Source organism: Aspergillus pseudoviridinutans, assembly GCF_018340605.1.
Source record: "Aspergillus pseudoviridinutans IFM 55266 DNA, scaffold_3, whole genome shotgun sequence".
NCBI classification, from domain to species: Eukaryota; Fungi; Ascomycota; class Eurotiomycetes; order Eurotiales; family Aspergillaceae; genus Aspergillus; species Aspergillus pseudoviridinutans.
In genome coordinates, this window is record NW_025091283.1 from 437,215 (window position 1) to 459,935 (window position 22,721).

Here is a 22,721-nt window from a genome sequence, read left to right on the forward strand (position 1 = left end):
TGTTCAGACCTGTAGTATCCATAAAGCGGTAGCCACTGTTGGTAGATGAGCTGAGTGTTCTAGATATGTGCAAGAGCCCTAACCAGAACGAACGTGGTGTTTTTGTCCGCTACGAAAAGAAGTTCGTATGCTGCACATGGATGGGGGGAGTGGTTCTAAATTGAGACAGATTGTCGGTATAATTTGCATCCCGATACAACTCATCCAATTGGTCCAGGGCGGCATTATATCCGGCATTGTCAAGAAGCCCTGCATAGGGGGACGGGCTCAGATTTACTGCTTCCCGTTAGCGTGCAGACGTGGGGACGCAGGAAAGTGATGACGTACTGTTGTTGAATGGATCATTATATGGGACCGCATAGTCATCTGCTATAGAACGGCAGATACTGATACTGGTGGGCTGGCCTAGTGGGTTCAGGGTATTATTGCCATCCGTACTGGCAGCCAGCGACTCCGGGGGTGTAGGGTTTTGGCCGGGCTGTGCAGCCAGTGCATTACTTGGTAGGCGGCTGGGGCTCGATGTCATCCGCGGCGACTTGCGGGAACCCGGCATTATCTCTCCTTAATTGGATAGATAAGCATTGTGAGGGCTCACTCTGACGAGTTAAGGGCTTACCAGGAACATCCTTGCGCTTCCGGCCTGTCATATCCCTCAATGTCGCCGCAATGTGGTCGCCCAGTGCTGAGAGTTCAAGGTCTCTCACCAGGTCATCGATGCCCAGACTCTTCAGTTTGATGACGGACGCGAGTTTTCTCTCCTTGGTGCATCTTGATGTGTACCTGGAGGAACTTGCTGAGACTGAGTTGCTTGAAGAGGGGTGGGGGGCGAGAGATGGGGGAAGCATACGCTGAGTGAGGCACGTCTAGAGGTAATGCGATAAGATATCCCAAGTCGGTTGGGTTGTTCCTGAAATTGTCGGCCCACTCACGATACTTGCAGCCATGATCAACCCAGTTCAGGCTTTTATTCGCGGCCTTTTGATTGTGGAACCGGTGGGGAAATTCCTGGCAGAGCTTGTTCGCTAGTGCAGTGCGCAAATCCCGGATCCAGTGTGTGCCCGTGTGGAACCCGGCCTCGACAACGTGCCGGTAGATGTTGTAGCATTCAAATCTATGGTAGATCTTCATACAGTCGCGCATGTCCGCGTTATCTTCTTTGGTAGCTATCGCGGCTTCCCAGCCCTGCCCGGTCGGGAAGGCCGCTTTGGCTTCCCCGATCGCACGCAGGAATCCTCCGCGGTCTGTTTTGCAGTCTTCCAGGAGGCGCCTGATTCTTGGTGAAAATGTTATTGTGCTGAAAGTGTCATCTTCGGCCGCGACGTGGAGGGGCGTTGGTGGTCCTGTTGCCGGCGGTGTTGGACTGATGGCTGGAGTGGTTGCGGTGGTATTTTGATCATCGATATCCGAGCAAGGACTGGTGCTCTGGCTACAAGGGACGGACTCTTCCGGCCTCGGTCGGCCAAAGGACACGTCTTCCGGGCAATCATTTGCCTCGGGGATCAGAGAGCGAGCAGGGTGGACTTCGGGCGACCTTTGTTGGCGGGCGTGCGGAATAGGAGAAGACTGCTGGGCACGAGCAGACACCGAAGGCACATCGGCTCGCCTTGCAGGTGAAGAGTGGCAGGAAATAAACCGGTTCTATCAGTTCGGGCTAGAATTATCATCCCGATACAGCGGCACCGAACCACAATGAAGCAAGGGGCACTAACCGTTTTGCGGTGCAACAATAAGCTGAACAGGCGGTCTAAAGCGGAGCTCTCTGTCGCGGGAAGAAGCTCCAGGCATTTCGACACTTGATCAGCCGAGATGCTGGCCTCATTGGCCCTGTAGAATCGGGCCAGCTGGACTAGTAGGTCTTGTAGCCCTGTTTTCGAGCTCATGCTGGCTCCCTGAGGACCCCAGGCTCCTGGATCCTTATCGCCATATAAGTGCTGGAGGACAGAAAATCGGTCCTCAAAGCATCGATGTGATCCTTCATCCCTGTCTGCAGGTGGTGCGTTTTCATCACATTCTTGACCCACATCTGCATGATTTTGTATGGAATTCATGGAGATGTGGGTCAATAATGTGATGAAAATGCACCACCTGCAGGAATCTGCAGGCCGGAGCTGATCGATCACTGCGGCGCGCAGATTTGCTTCCCCATGCCTCCAGTCCCTGTCAGAGCTCTTCTCTCGTGCTTGTCTGTCCTCATCAAGGCTGGCTGAGGTCTTGCTGGTATGCCTCCGTAGTGCGTTGCTTATAAGCCTTCTTGCTTCTTGTTTACTGTAAGTCCTATTTCAAATCGGATACATACCCTGCTCGATTTTGCCATCATTGTTCCAATAATGACTATCACCAAACACCGGCGCGACTTTGACATCGAGGCTGTTCGGAGACAATTCCCCGGCCTTGACAAAGGGTCTGTCTGCCTGAACAATGGCTCCGGTGCTCTGGTGTACAAGGGTGCCATTGAGAGGTAGGTTCTTCGCGCCTACCGCACGAAACAGGACGAAAGATGTATTAAATTGACCATCAACAATTAAAGCATTGTTCGTACCATGTCTGCACCCCATATGAATCTGCGCGGGCTGGACTCAAAAAGCACGGTCGACATCAAAGAGCGGACTGCCCAATACGCGAAGATTGCTTCCTTCATGAATGCGGACCCTGATGAGATCGGTAAGCGATCGTCTTATAACTAGATCAGATACTCAGTGCCCCATCTGATCCCCACCCTGCTAGCGTTTGGTCCCTCCACGACCGGTCTAGTACGGAATCTGGCCGCCTCCCTCCGCCCGACTCTCAATGCTGACTCAGAGATCGTCGTGTCCGTGCTCTGCCACGAAGCGGACGTCACTGCGTTTGTTGCCCTGGCCAAGACCCTAGGCATCTCGATTAAGTGGTGGGCCCCAGCCGGGGGCATGGGAAACAACAGGGATCCTAAACTTAGCCTCGACACCCTTCGACCTCTCCTGTCGCCTAAAACCCGTCTCGTATGCTGCGGGCATGTGTCCAACATCACCGGAACTATCGAGAATGTCAAGGAGGTGGCAGAGCTCGTCCACACAGTCCCTGGCGCGTTGATCTTAGTAGACGGGGTGGCATGGGCTCCTCATCGCCCGATTGACGTGAAACAACTTGGTGTTGACTTCTATGTGTTCAGCTGGTACAAGGTATTTGGTCCTCATATTGCGCAGATCTATGCTCGCCGCGACGTCCAGAAACGTTATCTTACCAGCCTCAACCACTACTTCTTTGACCCGACCGCTTTGCATGTGCGCTTGGGACTGGGAAACAGCTGTATTGAGCTCGAGCATGCGGTCACCCCGATCATCAGTTACCTCGCGGATGATGTTGGTTGGAATGCTCTCATCGCCCATGAGGAAGTCATCACAGCTGAGATCCTCGGATACTTGACTGCGCATCCGGATCTGTATACTGTGTATGGGTCTCACTCTGCAGACCCGACAGTTCGGGTCTCCTTGATCAGCTTCACGGTGAATGGGATCGCGTCTGACAAAGTGGCGGAAGTAATTCATGAAACCTCCAACTTTCGGCTTATCAGTGGTGACTGTTGGGCTCCTCGCACAATTCATGATGTTCTGGGGCTACCGGAATACGGCACACTTCGGACAAGTCTGGTGCATTATAACTCTGTGGATGAGGTAAAGGCTTTCGTACAAAAATTGGATCAAGTAGTACGCGCCATGAAGCAGGGACTGTACGATGACGGAAAGGTCAATGGTCGATCTAGTTGATTAAATAGATAGAGAATATCAGACGGCTTTGGTACGTTGTTCTTGTTAGATTGTGATCCCAGAACAAACCGGAATCATGAAATGTCCCTTCTTAAAACTGGCCGAAATTCAGTCAACCTTGACCGTCTCATACACCAGATTGGTATTCAACCCAAGCCTCGCACAACAGCCTCTGCACGATTACCTTCGTCTGCTCCGGACTTGCCAAATACTCCGGTTCCCGGGGTAGATCATATTATCGGTGACACTCACGGACTTCCCCGGAACCCAAACCGCCCCAGTCCAGTAGCCACACGTCGTTCATCGATCGATGAAAGCCATATCGATGAGCTTGATTTCCTTCGGTCCTAAACCGCACAGGGGGACTGCACAAAGGAGCTCAATCGCAAGTTACTCTGACTTACGAAGGCAATTTCTCTGCTAGGCGGGGCATGGGGCCTGATGACCTTTTTTTGTATGATGAAGTATCTACTATATGGGTATTAAGATGCCAGTAACAATGGCTAGAAAGGTAGTTCTCCTCACGCCGCGTGCTTGCGTATTGGAAACGCAAATGGGAGAGCCCGCGGGTGCATGCCAGATCGCACCATGCTCTCATTCCATGGCCACCCTGGGGCATAAATAGGGCTCGAACGGAAGAGGGGCTCGAAGGTGCATAAAAAAAACCCCCCCCCTTTTCGTCAATCAGTCAGTCAGCCTTGTTCCACCATGACCGTCTCTCAGGATGCGCCCCCGATTCAAAATGGGCACGGCCCGAAAACACTCATCAGGGAACCACTGAAGCTGAAGGGTGTTCTGGACAAATACAAATCGTTTAATGTCACTCCCGCAATTGGAAAGGAATTCCCTGACACTAACGTGGTAGAATGGATGAAGGCTCCCAACAGCGATGAGCTCCTGCGCGACTTGGCTATCACAAGTACGCCTCCAACCCTGCCATTTGATACCGAACAGAATATAGCTAATGGGCTGTAGTCTCTCGTCGCGGTGTTGTTTTCTTCCGCGCCCAAGCTGACCTGACCGATGAGCTTCAGAAGGAGTTGGCGCACCGTCTGGGGGTTCTCTCAGGCAAACCCGACGACTGCAGACTACACATCCACCCCCTGACCAAGCACAACCTCGACAAGGACCCAGAACTCAACGTCATCACCACCGACAAGGCCGCGAACCCGGCAGAGGACCTGTGGAAAAACAGACCGGCCGACATCAGAAACGCCTGGCATACAGACACCGGCTACGAGCCGAATCCCGCCGACTACTCGATCTTGAAGCTCGTCAAGCTCCCGGAAACCGGCGGAGGTATGCAGGCTTGTCGCAAGCGCTCCTGTCCCATCCCGTCCGACACTGACCGTTGCCATATAGACACAATCTGGGGCTCCGCCTGCGAAATCTACGACAAAATCTCCCCCGCCTACCGCAGCTTCCTCGAGGGCCTAACTGCCACCTTCGCCCAGTCCAGACTCCCAATCTCTGCTGCTTCGAAGGGATTCGAGCTGTACGCAGAGCCCCGCGGGTCGCCAAACAACGTTGGTACTTCCCTCCGCGCCGTGCACCCCGTCGTGCGCACCAACCCCGTCACCGGGTGGAAGAGCCTGTTCGCGGTGGGCAACCACGTCGAGCGGATCAACGAGTTGACACCCGATGAAAGTAGGCGGCTGCACGACTGGTTCCTGCAGATGATCGTGGAAGAGCACGATACTCAATTGAGGCATCGGTGGGAGAATCAGTATGATATCGGTTAGTAACCCATCCACCCTCCCATCCCGTACCGTCCGGTTTAGTTAGTTTGTATTTGATGACATCGATAATAATCATCGCGGTCGCAGCCATCTGGGATAACCGCACTGTTTACCACTCGGCCATTTTCGACTTCGCTGGATTGGGCTGTCGTACGGGTCATCGGGCAGTGAGCATCGGCGAGAGACCGTACTTCGACCCGAACAGCAAGACCCGCCGCGAAGCGCTTGCTGAGGAGGGGGTGATGTTCTAAGCGTAGCTAGCTGGCAATTTTTCTTTCTTGTAGGATGCCTCGTTGTCGTTGTCGTTTTCCGTCTGAATCTGAGTCTATCGAGAGAGCAAAACATGTCTCAACGTGTAAACTGGCCGTATACCGTAGTATGATCCGGGATTCATTCGCCGGGTATACTTCCTCCCCTGAAACCGATTGGGAGCAAAATAATGCCTTGTCAGACAGCTTGACTTTTTATTCTACCGTAACTCGCCACTGCCACGGCGATTATATAGTATTAGGTGACTTAGGCCTGTGGTGCATACGTGCCGGCGCGACGGCGCTTTATATATATTGTACTCTTGATACATACAATCTAGCTCGCCAAAAATCAAACCGCTCCTGATGCAACCTGATCACGATCCTCAGGATGGAAACACAAAGCTCTCACCTCAATACTCTCTCTCGGGGCCTCATGTTCCGTCTCGGGGTTAACGAAAGAACCATGCGGCACCCGCCGCGCCCTCCCATCAACCTTAGAGTCAAAGAACTTGATAAAAGTGACCATATTCGGAGGCTGCTTGTAGCGATAGTACCACTTGATATTCGGATTCGGCTTCACGGACCATGCCCCACCCACCCAGCCACCCTCTTCCTCAGGGTAAATAAATGGGATAGGGGAAAGGTCACTTTCGGAGCAGGATTTTGAATCCGCTACCGCTAGCGGGTGCTTCAGGATCGTGCGGATCGGACGCCAGACGCTGATCATCTGGTAGCGGGCCTTGAGGAGCTCCGGGGCCTCGTCGGGGAACAGGTGGACGACTCTGGCCTCCGCTCCTGCGTAGTTGGCATCGATGTGCATGGTATGGACGGGCCCACGGGGCTGGTTCGCGCTCGTCCGGTCCGTGGGAGCTCGGCGGATGGTATGGTCGAAGATGAAGAACCGAGAAGCACCCGTGCTGCGCTGGTTGGTTAATCTGCTGTGCTGGTTCTATATTCACTCCAGGTTCGCGTGTTTTGTTCTACGTACACTTCTTTGAGCAGTTGCTCTATCTCTGGGTAGTATTCTGCTCGGATCTCCTCGTCGTCGAGGAAGTCCTTCAGCTTGCTCTCGTGGTAGTGGAATTGGAATCCATGGCTGTCAAGGGTGTAGTCACTCTCATGGCCGCTAACATCGTGGATAGTGGCGGGGATGGAGATCATAGGTCTCTCAATTGTTTCTGGCTTTCCAATCCATATTGGAGGGTGGGGAGAACCATCTTCACTCTCTTTGTTGAAGGTGAGTGTAGTCTGAACATGGTGAGGCTTCTCGAGGTCGTTTGGCTTTTCTGCTAGCAGAGAGCCATGGGAGCAGGGGGAAAGAGTAGCGGCTGAGGCCATGTGCAAGGTGGATTGGCTGAGATTGTAATATGACTCTGGTTTTCTTGGGCTGGGGGGAACGCCGGAGTTAGGCAATATATATATATATATATATGTTGCGGTGTAACTAGATAGTCCTTTAGGGGAGCTCGATTTGTCAAGAGGCGGGCGATCACACGAGGAATGAGATAGCTCAGCTCGAGGGAAATATGGGTCACGGTAGCCCATGCATCCTGGTCACAGGGGTTGTGAGGGGAATGTCGATAATCAATCGAAAGCCACGATTCTTTTTCTTCGAGATTGGGCGTTACATCTCTTCAACCAATACTGTATGCACCTCCAGTGAGCTGAGTGGCGCGGCTGAAAGAACCATCCTCCACCTAGCTGTGCTCTGAGTGCGTTGCGACAATCGCCAACACCAAGTAATAACAAACGCTGACCCTGACAACACCACAACGGCTATTCTCTGCCATATGTCCGAGAAAGCCTTCATCAAGGCATCAGTAGGTACTCCATCCCCATCCTCATACTGGTAGTGGTCCTCCGGACGAGCGAGCAACAGAGTCCCTGTCCCTTCCTCTGACCACCTGCACATTGACGGTTGTGGCCTGGCCAGTCACGGCGCTATCTTTCGCCTGGCAGGAATCGTACTGGCGAGCACTGACAGAATCCCCAGTACCCCTGTCACGATAGGCGGAACCTCGCGTGATGATTTCACGGCCATTTGTCAAATTGATCAGAATGAATCGCTTGAGGTCTTCTAGGTCAAGCCATTCCTGTGGCTCTAATATACAGGGGATCGGCCACCCGATTAAGCAGCCCAACGCGGGGTAGTACGGTTATAGACTGGTCGTGGATTGGATATGGATTGATCCGCATGATGTTTGATCCAACCCATGCGGATTATGGGTTGATCCACCACCTATCTAACCCACCCTCATATCCATGCAGGTTAGACTGCGGATAATGGATATATCTATATTATCTTGTTAGGTGACCTCCAGTATTTAGATTACTGCCTATTTTTCTAGTATTCTAGCCACGTCACAAGGATATCTATATATTTTATTTAATAATATAATAATTAACTATATAAGTATTATATTATAGTATTACCTATTATATAAGGTAAAATAGCCTGATATAGGGGGGTAGGGTGCCCCCTAAGCTTAGGATGAAAAGTAGTGCAGAGATATATATATCTTACCACACCATCCTGATCACCATCATCTAAAACAATTAAAACTAACCATAACTCTAGTTTTTCTTAGTAAACCTAATATTTTATTTTACATATAGATAGATATAATCATTCTCTATCTATTTATATAAAAATATATACCTATCTAAGCCTAGGTTAGGCTAGATAAGCTTATCAGTTCTTAGAGGCCTTTAGTCACGAGTCTCACGACTCACATGCACCCAATGGTTTAACCCATATCCATGTGGATTAGGCAGATTCAACCCATATCCACTTTGGATTAGGCCTACCTAGATCCAACCCAAACTGCGGATTGGGTCAGCCAGTCTATTCGGTTGTTCGGTCCCCGAGGTCGCGTCGGGGCGCCTTCGCTGCCTTATCGCTGCCTTATCGGTAAGGCAGCCGCCGTGACAGGTAATGAGTTGGTTAGAGTGCTCGTCATAATATCGTCTAAATCATTAGTCGATGCCAAAGTGCGACGACGGCAGCATCTCGCCCTTGGAGGAGCCTTCTAGGGTTCAAGACAAACACCCGCAAATTCTATCTGTAAACCCGACCGTTCTCTCTACCCCTGTTAGTCTGTGACAAGCACGACGTTATAATGGACGCAACGAGACAGAAACCGCTCGTCAAAAGAAAGGGCAGACCAAGCCAATGCCCTCCCAGAACCATTCCCCAGTGGAAAGAACCCGCGAAGAAAGGACCGGCTAACAACCCCCCCACTCCCTGCGCCATGGAAATTGCTGTGTATAAGCTTCCAACAGAAGAAGGAGGCACTAGGGACGTGGCCATGCTGCGCAAAGTTACAGGTGATGCTGAACCTAGCGCATTAAGTATAAGGCCAAAGATCACACCGATGGGATGTCTGGATATGCCCAGGACAAAGCAACCCACGACGAGAAGCCAGCAACTGATCTCTGATAATAGTGAGTCTTTCTCACCGGTGCTGAGTTTGGTCCGGTGTTCAAGGTATGTATCCAAAAGCGGCATCAACACAGTCGTAAGAAGCAACTGGCAAATATCACCTAAGGTAAACACAAGACTTGCCTGGAGCGCATTTAGAAGATCCATCAGTCTACAGATACATTATATTATGTATCGTCATGTCACGACCTGCACTTACTGTACTGTAGTCCCATCTGAATCTTTTTGACGTGTACTGCAAAAGCGCCGACTTGGACTCAGTGCTTAAGCGCACAAGTAGAAACACAACGAGGAGGAGTATGATCACTGGATTTGTCCAGATGGCTCGAATAGACGCGGTGAGTTTTCGAAATGATGCGCGCGACGCCCCAATTGCAGGCCGACTAGACAGCGATCCCATTTCCCTGTCCTCACCAAAATACTTATCATCCACTGGAAGTGTTTCCGGTATCGTCATCATGGTCAACATGGAGAGTATCAGGAGGAAAGATGACAGTATTAGAGGGTCCCATGAGCTCCGTCTCATCAACACAGCACCACCGGCGCCACCCAAGATAAAGGCCATCAAGTCGACGGCCGTGAGCCACATGAGCCATCGGGTTCTGTAAAACGCATGAGCACAAATAGAGTAAAAGAGCTTTGTGTTTGAAGTTGGTGGTTACCGTTCCGCTCGAGGGACGACGTCCGCGATGATAGTATATGTGAGAAGGGTGCCAACAGCGCGACCACCGCCGATGACTTGCATGATGGGCGCCGCCCAGACCATACGAATAGGAAAGATATCAGGGAATAGGTCTTTCAGAGAGTTGATAACTCAGTGTCAGAGTTGGGCTTCCGGCGTCTATTACCTCCCAGCTACCTTGGGGGGAAGTGAACTCACACACGATTTTGACCCAGGTATCGCTGAGGAGTACCCCAAGAAAGGATAGCATGAACACAGGCTTGCGACCGCATTTATCAGCCATAATTCCATACGGAAGCGCAAGGAAAATTCCTACAGGCCATGTCTGTGAGTTGAGTTCGAAAACATCGATATATACTGCGATTTGTGCAGCATCCTACCTGGAATCTGTATGAGGGAGTCTCCCCATCCTTGCACCAACGCCAGTTCGCTTTGGACCGCCTCTCTCTTACAGTCAAGGGGCTGCTCGGTGAGATCTAGTTCCGGGTCGTGGAGGTGTCTGCAGATGATGTTCTCGACGATATCTGCTTGGGGCGCCGCGATCACGGCCATAGCAAGCAAAAACTGGAAAGACACAGCATACACCCGCAGAATTATTTGAAAGCGATTTTGTCGTGGAGCCTTTTGGTCTTCGTATTCTGGTGGAATTAGCGGGGTTTCCACGTCCCGCTCGGTTCCGGGGGACATCATGCATAGGTTGTTTTGTTTCTGGTATTGGGATCTTTCCCTCATTTTGATGATGGAATCGACTGGGCTTTAAAGGGGAGGGGGATAGCAGCTTATGACGCTTTGTGACGCTTCAAAGCGTCATAAGCAGGGGATCACGAAACAAATCAGACACGCACGAGTGCTCAGTGCGGTGTGTCAGGATCCCCTTGATTTGGCAGCTTAGCCAGGGATATGCAACCCATCATTCGTTCTCCGTGCTGGTTTCATCAAAGCCCTGCGGTCATGCAGATGGTGCGCATGGGGCCAAGGATGCCAGTACAACGGCTAGCAGAGTATAAGCAAATCAACGGTTGATCTGGACCACCCTGTGGAGTTGTGTAACCAATTGCGGTCATGGAAAATAATACCATAGACCGTTGGTTGGCGCGTGACAAGGAGCACTGAATGCATCTATCTGACCGCAAGACCTCCACAATGTACWGATAGTCTGTGCAAAGATATATACATAGGGCAAGGGCTGAGGAAATGAACCAAGTATACATCCTTTATTTATCTTGGTTAATCTTGCTAGGAACAACTTTGTTCCTGAATCAAACATTTGTTACCACTAACTCAGTCATTATATGCTTATTTGTCTAACATGATCAGCGCACGTTTGTGGCGTTCAAACGGCTGTTGAAACCAGATAGTCACAATGTCAGACTATCCTGTACGTGGCAGCAGGGATAATGTATGGATGAGGTGTCATGATGATGATGTCTGTGATGATCTGTGTAACGCTCGAGGTAACAAAAACACCCCATGCTGGAAAAACTTTCATCCGCCAACAACACGAAGTCGGAGAGTTTTTCCGGTGATGTTTTGTATCTATTCCGCATGAATCCCCAATACAGCTTCCAACATCATGCTAGGTCTCCGAAGACCTCCCTTATTCTATTCTCTATTTCACGAACCCCTATCAAGTGGTCTAGAGGATCCTTATCGGCGGCGTTGACCACGATTGCTTCACTAGTTAATTATATTAGATTTATGTCGGAGCCGTGGCGTACGTAACATTTGGTTCACCACCAGAAAAATATAAAGATCTGATTCATCGAATCTAGCAGCAATACTGCACTAATTACAGGAGAAATAGGGGCAATCTAACTAAACTATGATAGGAAACTAGAACAGACCGAATCGAGAGTCATAGTATTCCACACATGTCTATACACAAGCCTCGATGTGCCCTAGGTGCCTTTTGGTAGAGTTAATATGGGACTACCCCGCTGGCGACGTTTGCCTCTGAGTATTATCATATACCATCATGCCTCATGGTCAGGTGAAGAAGACAGCAGCCCTCACCAATCTTTATTTAGCGTCCGGTCCTAGTAAATTAACTTATCAGACTAGGTAAGTAAGAGACCGCTGCCATCGTCATCCCACCGATACATAGATAGAATCGCATGGCGGCGCGCCTGGTGCTCAGCTAGACGGCAGCCTGTCATGCGTTTCATGTTGCTTAGTGTGTGCCTATCAGAACCTTCCGAAAGTTTCTCTGATTATCCCATTAGCCTGGGGCAGACAAAACAAGAAACAGAAGCAGGAGAGTGATTCATAGCACAGAGAAAGGAATGGACGTATTGAAACACCACTGACCTGGTATTTGGTGTCAAGTGTTGCAATGCATGACTCATGGGCGCGAATGAAGGTTGGGCAACGGCGAGATGCACATCTAAACGCTGCCATTCTCCATCTCCCAATGGCCGAAAGACTTGACACTTCGAATCCAAGAGATGTAGTGGCGCGTTGTAACATAGAGCCAGATGTCGATCCATTGCGTAGAGTAGCCACCATGTCCGTCGCCGTTCCTCCTTTCGCTCCTCCTGCGCGACAAGCTCCCTTGAGTAAATGAATGCCTCGTGCCGAGCAGAGGGTTGTGTCTGCTCTCGATTGAGTTCCAAAATTAAGGCCATCATTCTGGCCGTGTCAAACCACAAGAGGCAACTGAATTTGTTGTCACTTCCAGAGAGCACTATGCCGCAAAGAATGCACGCAATGACGTTATCTAATGTGAGCCAGGCCTCGATTTTCTCGCAGTCCCCCGTTGGCCGCGCTTGGGAAAGCGAGGGACAAGCCGGTGTCCCGGAATGAGTTGTGGGTGCTGCATCTCCAAGAAGATGAACAGTAATCGAAAGAAAACTAGCCCGCTGCAATTGAGGCAAAAAAGGCGTCGCGTTTCCCCGCGTATATAAGCCTTCCCCGTGTAAGCCAACAGGAGTCTGTTGGCCGCTCGTGCCCTCGAACAACCAATAAATTCAGGCGTGATACCACCGTCGGATGTGGCTTATAGGCACACACAATACAGAAGCTGGTGGGATTTGAGTAAAAGCCGGAATTCCAGACGATTTTGGAACAATACCTTGCCAGGTTGCCATCCTTTGTCTTAAACAGCAGTGATGATCGCCGATTCCGCGGATTTCCCAGAAAATCCCCGAGAGCACTTTATCATAGCTGCACAAGCGTGTTTGTTGCTCAGTCGCCTTACTGTAACAGCTAATCGTGATCCCGGATAGTACCAAACAAGCCATCACCACAGCCATTCTTGAGCTCGGAGCATGGGTAGGCGGCACACTGACGAATGGATACCTCGCCGACGCGATAGGCCCTCGCACGACGACTGTCCTGGCAGTAGCCGTGTTCATCGTGGCGTAATAGTCCAGGCAAAATACCAAAGCCGTCAGCTATATTCTCGGTGGTCGGGTTGTCACCGGCCTGGGCGTGGGTAGCTTGACTATGACTGTGCGTTTTACTTGACCCTATCCTTTATCTCATTCGCCTATAGATGTTACTAGACCATACTGTCCCAGCTTGCTTACGACATAAACTTCTCTAGCACACTTGCTGACGTCAGCCAACTAGATTTGACTGATGTGGAGTGAACGGAGATAAACGGCCAACTCTGAATATAAACTTTGCCAAACAACTGCTGACTCCGAGCTAACTCGAAATTTGGCGAATGTGGCTTGAGTGGGGACTAAAGCCGAACTCTAATTATAGGCTTTTCCAAACAACTGCTGACGCTGATCTAACCGGATTCTTCAAATACGTTGCGATAATTGGAATATTAACAGTAGATGTCGTCAACAGTCCACAGTATCGCTGCCTTGCCCGCGTACGTTTACCTATATAGAGTTGATAACTTCCAGCTCGAGATATTTTCTTTGCCTTATCCCTCCACACTTTTCAGCAATACTCCCTTATTCAAACGATCTTTCAGCCGACAAAGAGCGTAATAATCGACTCAATGGCTCCGAAGCAAGAAATCCTGAAATCCGAGGTTATCCTCCAAAAGTACGGCCATTCACTCGCTGGCAAGACAAGTACGTACTCATGAGCTCACATATTGACAGACGCGTTCAATATTTACATCCGCTCTAACTGTTTATTCATTCTTTGGAGATAGTCCTCGTCACAGGTGTATCCAGCGATTCAATCGCAGGTGAACTTGCCCTGCAGTTGAGTAGTGTCGATCCCGCACTTCTCATCCTCGTTGCACGAGCCGAATCCAAGGTTACACCAATCGTGGAAAAGATTCGAGCGCGGCACCCGAATGTTGCAACCCGCTTCCTACAAATGGACCTGGGAGATCTGGCCTCTATTCGGGCCGCTGTAGACAGCCTTAGCGACTTACCCAAGATTGACCACTTCATCAGTGTTGCCGGCGTCATGGTTCCTCCGTATGGAACCACTAAAGATGGTTTCGAGACCCAGTTTGGCGTTAACTACCTGGCAAATTTCTTACTTGTGAAGCTACTCCTGCCCAAGATCCAAGCTGCAGGACCATCCTCCTCGATCATTATTGTCGCGAGCTCCGCGGTGAGAAGTGGGCAAGTCAACTTTGATGATGTAGGCTATAAGGTATGTTTGCTCCTCTGCCTGCCCTTTATTACTGTTTATCCTATTGGTGACCTTCGTGATATAAAACTTGACCATTCTTGCATAACAGAAGGGCGAAACGTATGACCCTCTTGTCGCGTATGGCCAGTCCAACGCTGCACGGGTCATGTTCGCCAAAGCCCTAGCCGAGAAACTCGAAGGCCAGAAGATCAGGGTGTATAGTATTGATCCCGGTGGTATGTTACATGTCCATATTTTATGACTGTGATAAGGCTGTGATGCAGAGGTTCCAATGTACTAACTATTTATCGGTCAATTCTCGTAGCCGTCCAATCGGGCCTACAACGCCATTTCACTCCAGAGCTCACGGATACGGTTACATCTCTTGCGAATGCTGGTCGTACGCTTTGTCCTTTCCTATCCACCTTTGTTGCTCCCTGCTCAAATACGCGAAACATCTAAACTGATCTTCAATTTTCATTTCTCTCTGTTTACAGAAATGCGGGACCTGGATGGTAAACCGTATAGCCTACCACCGTGGACTACCAGGTCAGAAGGTGCGGCGACCATGATCACCGGCATGATAGACCCGTCTATTACCGGTAAGTAAAATGAATCATCCTGATTTATTCATTCTCTGATTCTCAGCTTTAATAATGCGGAGTTTATGTTGACTGAACCTGGATGCTGCTAGATTCCAATGGGGCCTTTTTACACAATAATGCAGTGGCAGAGGAGGAATTACACTCCCACATCAGAAATCGCGATAACTGGACGCGTTTGTGGGAGCTGAGTGAGGAATTGATTGGGGAGAAGTTCTCTCTGTGAGCAATCAAGTAGAGAGCCCACTCTGTGTCAAGAAGGAACGGGTTCCAGCTCGTCGTTGTCCGGAAATTTTCTGACTGGTCTCGGACCATCCTGAGCTGGGTGCCCAAAGGGGAGAATTAGTTTAACATAATCTACAAGCGAGCTGAAAACACAGTCAAGCTGACAGCTCAAAAACACATAGTAAATGTGATGGAATACAACTTCATATCTGCTCAACAACACCGGATTCTAACTTGAATATCAAAATATAACTTGGCCCATCTGTCCATGAAGCAAGACCGTTTCTTGATGATAAGCACTTTGACAAAGCTGTCACATGTTCTGACACCCTTTCGGCTTTGGAGATCCCAAGAGTGCACACAGGCTTCACAGTAACGCCGGCAGATTAGGACTCAGCGACTGGAACAGTCAGATGTAGCGCAACAAGTAGACCAAATGATACCCAGATCCTCCCTATCGAATGGCTGGGGCTGCGGTCCTGGCCTGATGCCGTGGTCAGAACAGGGGGTGCGAGTCTCATAGACGACCGTCGCGGGAGGGCGACGGTCCCGCGCACGTAGGGATCATCAGGGGGCAACTACCATTCATCTCAGGCAGTCATCGCAAGCTTCTTGGCGACGGGACTCGGCATCAAAACCGTGAGACCATTTCCTCCTCTCTCAACAGTCCGAGCTCTGATGATCCTTAGACCAGCTTTCTCAAATATGATAAAACTGAGCCATATGACCTTACAGAACACCAATGGGATTGCATCTTGCGGGTCAACCGGGCACTTCATGGCTAAAGAGAGGTATTATGTTTTCCGTCTCTCCTTTCTAGTAAACACTGAATTGTCAGCTCATGAACGTCGCGTCCATAGCCTTCAATATCAAACCAGATAATGTCGAAAACGAATTCATCCCCTGGAATTCTACCATTTATATATGCGATGATGTCAACGTTTCAGTGACTGAAGTTCAGCGGGACTTCCAGGAGTGTCTGGCTAAGGCAGCTTTTAGTTCAACTGTCATTGAAGGCAGTGTGTAAGCATTAATACCAGCTTTCCCCTCCGATGAGAATACTGACGAAGCTCGTCCTGTCCAGGTCTGTAGGAGTCTTTGGTAGTGCTTTATCTCCCTCCTTATCGTATATGAAGGAGCATAACAATGCAAATCAGAAACGCGAAGACCGGAAGATGAGCTCTTTAGTTTTAGCATACAACGTCAGCCTAGGCATCCAGGCATGCACATTACTACTCTAATCTACTCTTTAGTTCCCACGTGTGATGGTAGAGCTTGATCCATTCTCCGTCGAGCTCACAGCTGAATGTAAGAAGGGTCCGGAAGCTGTCGTACGTCAAGAAGATGTAAGGGGGATTTATGAGAAATACGGTATGCTCATTCTTCCCAGCCATAGTTTCAGATCGTACCTAATCGTTTGAACAGGGACCACCTTTGCTACTTGTTTTACGTTAGGGGGTTGCTTGCAAAGCAAAAGGAACCTGACCGTAGATGAACAGAATAAACTCGACCAGGCTAAAGATAGGGTCCGTATCGCTGCTGGTACTAGTTTCCAGGGCCCCAAAGTTAGTGCGGCATTAGGTTCTGCGGCCGTCAATGATAGCACTGTGTTGAAAGTATGATGGTATTAATCGCCAAGATCGACCCGGCTGCTTTTGATAAACTTGAAACCGCAAGTTCAAACAGTGTTCGAGGGCTGAGTTGTATTCGAGAATTTGGCTTTCCCGGGTCGAGTTGAAGTTTACGTGCATGACGCCTTGCTCAATCCAGATGGCAATGCCATGGTTCATGATATCCGGACTCAATATAATGATGGCAATTGCGCGTTGAAGGAGTATAACAGGCTTACCGAAGAGATTGCTGAAGAGTCCTGGAAGATCGAGCGCCCTATCAAGTGGGCAGCACTTGACATCAACCAACAATTGGGCTTGGCATTTTGGTGCATTAAACTGAAGGTAGTAAAAGTGGATTAGTGTTCTTTTAGTAAATCGCATCTATTACTACTTAGAGTCTTCTCCGTTGAGCTCGTAAAGATCGGTAATACGAGGGTAGATATCACCGTGAAACGTATCTGAGACCTCAGCCACCCAAGTCAAGACTTTCTGATCGATGCTATTTGTACCCGACCATAAGTCGAATGTTATGTCTTTCAGTCTCCTCGAGGTCGAAGTCTGGTTAACATTCGGCTGGGTAGAGTCGCCAATTCGTGCAAACCACACATTACCTCGTACTGAGTTTTACTGGTGTTCTGGGCGGCGGCCATCGAGTCGCCGCCGAAGAGAGGTGCCTTCCATTATTCGATCGGTGGACGTCGATCCCGAACAAGGCTCCTAAACTTCCACCCATCGGGACTGCAAAAATACTAGCATTGACAAGTGATTTGAGCACCATGGCGCCCTGAAGACAAAATGCAGAGGTAACTCTGGTTAGGGGCCTGGGGGCCTTAAAAAAGACTCAGATGAGACCCGAGTCACGTTGGCTTGCTTGCAGGTACCCAATCAGTAATGGACCTCTTTCTTGGAGAGTGTATTTCATCTAACACGGCCTATCGTGCGGTTTTCTTTTCATTCTACTACATTACACGGCCGGAGTGGGTGAGCCTAAGGCTCGGATACAGTTCGTCTCGAAATTGTTGTGACCAACCCCCTAATGCCAAGATCCACAAGACTATATTTTGAATAGAACCAGAATAGTAATATTGCTCTATCGTTATCGAACAGTAATTTACTCCAATATATTATGACTAGTTTCTCTTAACTGTGACCAATTCATAGTTGGTTAACCTAACTAATGTATATTATATAATCAATTTTTTTCCACATCCCCGCAATCAACGTCATTTGCCCGGATAGATCGCAGGGGAACGAATCTCTTTTCATCTTAACCTCTGTTATGAAAAAGAAGTCCTTTCTATACCATATTCTGACATATTGTATAGACACGATGTGCCTTATTTACCCATTGAACCGTATCATAGATCTCTTCATCCCATCCTTTATGGTGATGACAGGGATCGTTTTCGGGGTCTTCACCTTCCTGGAGGTTCTCGCCACCGAACGAAGTCTAGCATTTAATTTCGAACACTGGCACGCTCAACAGTTCACGCGGCTGTGGAAAACGTTTGGCCCCTTGGGTTCCAATATTCTCAGGCCCACAATATCTCCTCTGGCCGCGGTTGCGAACGGCGTTGTTTTGGATATCGGGTATGTAATCTGGATACTTCTATGCAGAGAGTACCCCATTTCTACGGTAAATGACTGTGTATAGACCCGGTGATGGTCAGTATCTGGCGCACTATCAAAGTGAGAATATAATCAAGTTGTATCTTGTTGAGCCATGCGTTGGATTGCACAAGAGGCTGCGGGAGAATGTGAAGAAAGCTGGCCTCGAAGATGTTACTACAATAATCGGTCGGTCACTACTTCATTAATTCTATCCTTTCAAACTTCCTAAATGTGACATCCAGATTGTGGGATTCAACATGTCAATATTCTTTATGACCATGGCATAACCCCCGCCTCTGTTGATACGATCGCCACCTTCAGTGTGCTCTGCTCTGTGCCCGATCCAGAGGAGACGTGTCGCTTCCTGTACTCGCTGCTTAAACCTGGTGGACAATGGGTGATCGTCGAGCATGTTATCGCCGATCTGAAGTTTCCACTTGCTCGTTGGATCCAGGGTATGTTCGAGGTTGTTTGGCCGACGCTAATGGGAGGATGTAATATTAATCGTGACTCGGGGAGCTACGTAAGAGAGGCTGGGCCTTGGACGAAGGTTGAACTGGGAAGGGGACAAAATGAGTTTGGTTGGGAGATGTTAGGGCACGTTGTGGGCAGGTTAGTGAAGTAGGGATGCCTGCAGAAAGCACATCTGGAGAGGAGGCACCAAGGTGCACCCTCGGGCGTTTCCTGTAAAGTACCAGTATCCTAGGTTATGTAAAAACAAAGGTCTATTTCTAGCACGGAGATCTGTAACTAAACTGTGTTTCAGGATAGGGCTGGAAGAACAATCTATGAGTGTATGCAGGGGAATCTATTTTCAAATTTAGCAGTATATACACACCCGTACACACCCATACACACACATATACATACACACACAGTGTAATTCAGCACACAGTGCAGAGGGCTTCTCTATCTGTATCCTGTCAGAGTTCAGGACAGTGACGACTGTATCTCTAGAGGTAAAAGTGCACATCCTTCTAATAAACCTCCGCCTCTGCCACAGAGCACAACATGAAATCGTGAGACTTCACTCTACCCTGTAATCATCCTATCTGGAGTGTGCTCCGACGAGCCCAGACACAGAGGAATAACATTGAAACCACAATCACTCTCTACTACCAGAAGCTTTGAAGACCATGAACTTACAAAGATTAGATGAACTAGAAATAATTAACCTGAGTCCGCTGCCACTATGGCGAGCGGAGCCCTTCGCGGAGATTGAGATTAGAATAGACTGAGAAATGGCTGTGGAGCAAGCCGAAACCGCACGGTCCCTGTGGGCCATTCTGGACGCGAGGGCCCACTAGATGCTGCCGTTGTGGAGCTTGATGGCAACCCGGAGACCTCTTAGCCTATCAGGGTTAGTTCTCCAAGGCTGCAAACATTCCCTGGAGGTTTCTCTGTACAGTATGTTACAATGACGCGCTGAGCGCTGGAATAATACGTTGAAAGACGCAATACAGATAAGCATGGGCTGTTTATTGAGTAGCTTAACATGGACTAGCGTAGTTTCGGGTGCAGCCCGAGAAACAAAGCGTGTATATCCGGAGGGGAATCTGTTTTCGACTCTAACTGTAACGATTGAAAGATAAGACCCTATGAAGTTCAGAGCAGAAATAGCCGGAGCAGCTTCATATTCATATACCGCTTCGAATAAAGTACCATTGTAGCATGCGTAAGACGGTATATTGTGGATGGATTTATGTCACGACACGGTGGCAAGAGTATCTCAGATGGCAGCAGTATTCCAAACAAGAGTATCGTGGAGAAAGAGATTAGAATAATATATCTAAAGCTGAGAGTATAACTTGATTTTTTATTTCTTAGTAATATCTGTAGATTAAGAAAAGGGATGTAATTTATGAACCTATGTAGTATATCTTTTAAAGAGAAGCTCTAATGAACCCAGTTAATAATGCATGCGGTTGGCATGATACATACACCACTGAAGCCCTACTTAATAATATCCTTAGATGATTGCTCCTTGACATCAGCTCATACAGTTCAAGGGCTGCTATATGCAGTTATATCTATATAGTATTCTATTCCTTCCCTAGCTATAAATAATCACTACTTAATATTAGAGCAGATACTCCTACAGTTGAAAAGTCACATTATGAACAAGACCCGCTCGCCTGGTCCTGCATGCTGGGCTGCACTGGCAAACGCCTCAGCCCACTGCTCAAGCTTGTATTTCCCAGCAGTCACCCAGCCCGCTTGACTACCCAGCGGCAAGATCCCAGCCTCCACCATCTGGATCATCCTCTGGACATCCTCACGCTCAAACATCCACTTCCCCTTAATAGTGAGGTTCTTAGCCATCAACACCGCAACCGGGACAGTCACCTCCCCAACCCCCGGCCCCATCAAAACAATACGGCCCGAGTGTTTGAGCGACAACATGCCGCTCCTGATATGGCTCGATCCCGCCGCCATGGGCGGCGACACATCAAAGAAGGCATCGGCTGGCCCACACTGCGCCAGGGCGTCCATCTCCTGTTTATGATCATTCGTGATCTGAACCACCTGCACCCGATCTCTCCCACAAACCTCCTGCAGCTTCCTAAGCTTCCCCAGATCCCGCCCCATTGCGATCACGCTGGCGCCCATAGCCAGAGCCACCTGCACCGCCGCGCTCCCAAACGCGCCTGTCGCGGGACTAACAATGACCTTCTCACCGGGTTCAAGAGCTATGCTCCGCAGCCCCCCGAAGGGGACAATCTGTACGCCAATAGATAACAGGTCCTCAACAGTGTACCCCAAACCCCCCTCCGTTATATTCCCAAGCAACCGCCCCTCATCAAGCCTGTGGCAATTCTCCAGCGGCATCTTCGCATACTCCGCATAAGTCGAGTCACGCCATTCACCACGCATGAGCCGCGAACTCCTCTCAGCGTGGCCTTCATGCACGCCCGACAGTGAAGCCTGGGTTGGGTCGTCGCGGCCCCGGAGGTAGATTTCCACTAAGACGAGATCTCCGACGGAGAGACTGGTCGCATCGGAACCTACGGCTGCGACTCGCCCGATTGCGCCGTTACCTGGTACTAGGGGTGTGGGGAGCGGGTAGGGCCGCTTGCCGCTGTAGATGTCTCCGGAGTAGGAGAGGATCATTGCTGTGAGGATCTTGACTACGGCGCTGCCGGGAGTTGCTTCCGGTGTGGGTCTTGTTTCGACTTTGAGGGGCTCGCCGATGGCATTTAGGATGAGGGCGCGGTGTGTAGCTGGAAGAGAGGGAGACATTGTGAGTTTTTAATGTGTTAGGGTACGTATGCAATGTCGTGGATTAGAGAGGTTTGTTATATACCTCTTGCTAGTTTACTACGTATTCAGGCAACCTGTCTTTAATATTTAACACCGGTAAACCCGCCTGGACATGGTGTATCAAACGCTGTAAAACCCGAACACAGCCTCGTGTTTATCGTCGGACATAGCCGGATTTAGCACTCGAAGGCCGTTGGAGGCCCTTGCAGATTCGGCCAGTGACCGCCAAATAACGTGAGTTGTGCATTTCGGCTGACGTTTATCCTCTGACTGATTGTAATTAATTGCTTTTGATGCAAGATCAGAGCAACCAGACCAGAAGTTGTAGTATTTTAGTGGTTGCGGCCTGTTCGATCGGTAAAGTTCAAACAACCATCTATTGATTTTGTTATTCCATATCAAAGCAGCTAGTACATTATCTATTAAGTATTTTCCCAGCCGGCTTAGCCTTGAAGCTGCCCTGTTAGGTTAATCTATCTTATACACACTGGGACAATACTCTATACTAGGAATCTAGCACTATATATGCTTGTTAATAAGGATGCGCCATAATTACCCTTGCCTTATATTTAAGGATAATAGTGTAGTTAAGGACTGTAAGCTGATTCATCCTTTTACTATGTAGGAGCTGCATATATTATATTCTATGCTTAGGAAAGGCTTGAATGGTATTAAGCACAGGAAGCAGGTATAGGTATTAGAACCCACTGTAAGGTCTTCTCTATCCTTTTCCTTTACTTTCCTCCCGCAAGGGTATGCTAAAAGAAACTTTCAGGGCGTGATATGGATCTGTTTATCCTTGATTTCTTTGTAATCCTCTAGCAGTGAATTAACTCATCAGTGATATGGTCTTATGCAATCATGACCAGTGAAGAGGATGTTAAACTCTATGCACCTGGCTACTCTGCATGAATAGACTGATGCTTGATCTCCAGGGCTGCCACCACGCAGTAGTCCCAGGAGAGTGTCCAACAGTCCGACTGAATTGCGGACGGCAATATCCGGCT

General features: G+C 49.3%; 8 protein-coding genes across 8 annotated transcripts; 4 read left to right on the forward strand and 4 right to left on the reverse strand.

The window, feature by feature from the left end:
- Window positions 1-109: 109 nt before the first annotated feature.
- On the reverse strand, window positions 110-2,048 carry Asppvi_003868 (uncharacterized protein; the record flags this gene model as incomplete). The annotated part of the gene is made up of 5 exons (XM_043299825.1): window positions 110-276; window positions 328-561; window positions 617-780; window positions 848-1,638; window positions 1,710-2,048. 5 exons carry the CDS (start codon window positions 2,046-2,048, stop codon window positions 110-112), a joined length of 1,695 nt encoding a protein of 564 aa, XP_043155760.1.
- Window positions 2,049-2,327: 279 nt separating this feature from the next.
- Asppvi_003869 (uncharacterized protein) lies at window positions 2,328-3,740 on the forward strand (the record flags this gene model as incomplete). The annotated part of the gene is made up of 3 exons (XM_043299826.1): window positions 2,328-2,458; window positions 2,528-2,661; window positions 2,725-3,740. 3 exons carry the CDS (start codon window positions 2,328-2,330, stop codon window positions 3,738-3,740), a joined length of 1,281 nt encoding a protein of 426 aa, XP_043155761.1.
- Window positions 3,741-4,448: 708 nt separating this feature from the next.
- Window positions 4,449-5,730, forward strand: Asppvi_003870 (TauD/TfdA dioxygenase family protein; the record flags this gene model as incomplete). The annotated part of the gene is made up of 4 exons (XM_043299827.1): window positions 4,449-4,659; window positions 4,716-5,039; window positions 5,103-5,477; window positions 5,567-5,730. 4 exons carry the CDS (start codon window positions 4,449-4,451, stop codon window positions 5,728-5,730), a joined length of 1,074 nt encoding a protein of 357 aa, XP_043155762.1.
- A 349-nt stretch (window positions 5,731-6,079) lies between these two features.
- On the reverse strand, window positions 6,080-7,068 carry Asppvi_003871 (uncharacterized protein; the record flags this gene model as incomplete). Its single annotated transcript, XM_043299828.1, has 2 exons — window positions 6,080-6,647; window positions 6,719-7,068. The coding sequence occupies 2 exons, from the start codon at window positions 7,066-7,068 to the stop codon at window positions 6,080-6,082; spliced, it is 918 nt and encodes a 305-aa protein (XP_043155763.1).
- A 1,720-nt stretch (window positions 7,069-8,788) lies between these two features.
- Asppvi_003872 (MFS transporter) lies at window positions 8,789-10,544 on the reverse strand (the record flags this gene model as incomplete). Its single annotated transcript, XM_043299829.1, has 5 exons — window positions 8,789-9,295; window positions 9,372-9,774; window positions 9,835-9,967; window positions 10,053-10,166; window positions 10,235-10,544. The coding sequence occupies 5 exons, from the start codon at window positions 10,542-10,544 to the stop codon at window positions 8,789-8,791; spliced, it is 1,467 nt and encodes a 488-aa protein (XP_043155764.1).
- A 3,265-nt stretch (window positions 10,545-13,809) lies between these two features.
- Window positions 13,810-15,230, forward strand: Asppvi_003873 (uncharacterized protein; the record flags this gene model as incomplete). Its single annotated transcript, XM_043299830.1, has 6 exons — window positions 13,810-13,885; window positions 13,969-14,423; window positions 14,512-14,638; window positions 14,728-14,802; window positions 14,900-15,004; window positions 15,097-15,230. 6 exons carry the CDS (start codon window positions 13,810-13,812, stop codon window positions 15,228-15,230), a joined length of 972 nt encoding a protein of 323 aa, XP_043155765.1.
- Window positions 15,231-18,172: 2,942 nt separating this feature from the next.
- Window positions 18,173-19,078, forward strand: Asppvi_003874 (class I SAM-dependent methyltransferase; the record flags this gene model as incomplete). The annotated part of the gene is made up of 3 exons (XM_043299831.1): window positions 18,173-18,432; window positions 18,497-18,639; window positions 18,696-19,078. The coding sequence occupies 3 exons, from the start codon at window positions 18,173-18,175 to the stop codon at window positions 19,076-19,078; spliced, it is 786 nt and encodes a 261-aa protein (XP_043155766.1).
- Window positions 19,079-20,562: 1,484 nt separating this feature from the next.
- Asppvi_003875 (uncharacterized protein) lies at window positions 20,563-21,693 on the reverse strand (the record flags this gene model as incomplete). The annotated part of the gene is made up of 1 exon (XM_043299832.1): window positions 20,563-21,693. One exon carries the CDS (start codon window positions 21,691-21,693, stop codon window positions 20,563-20,565), a length of 1,131 nt encoding a protein of 376 aa, XP_043155767.1.
- Between the last annotated feature and the right edge of the window lie 1,028 nt (window positions 21,694-22,721).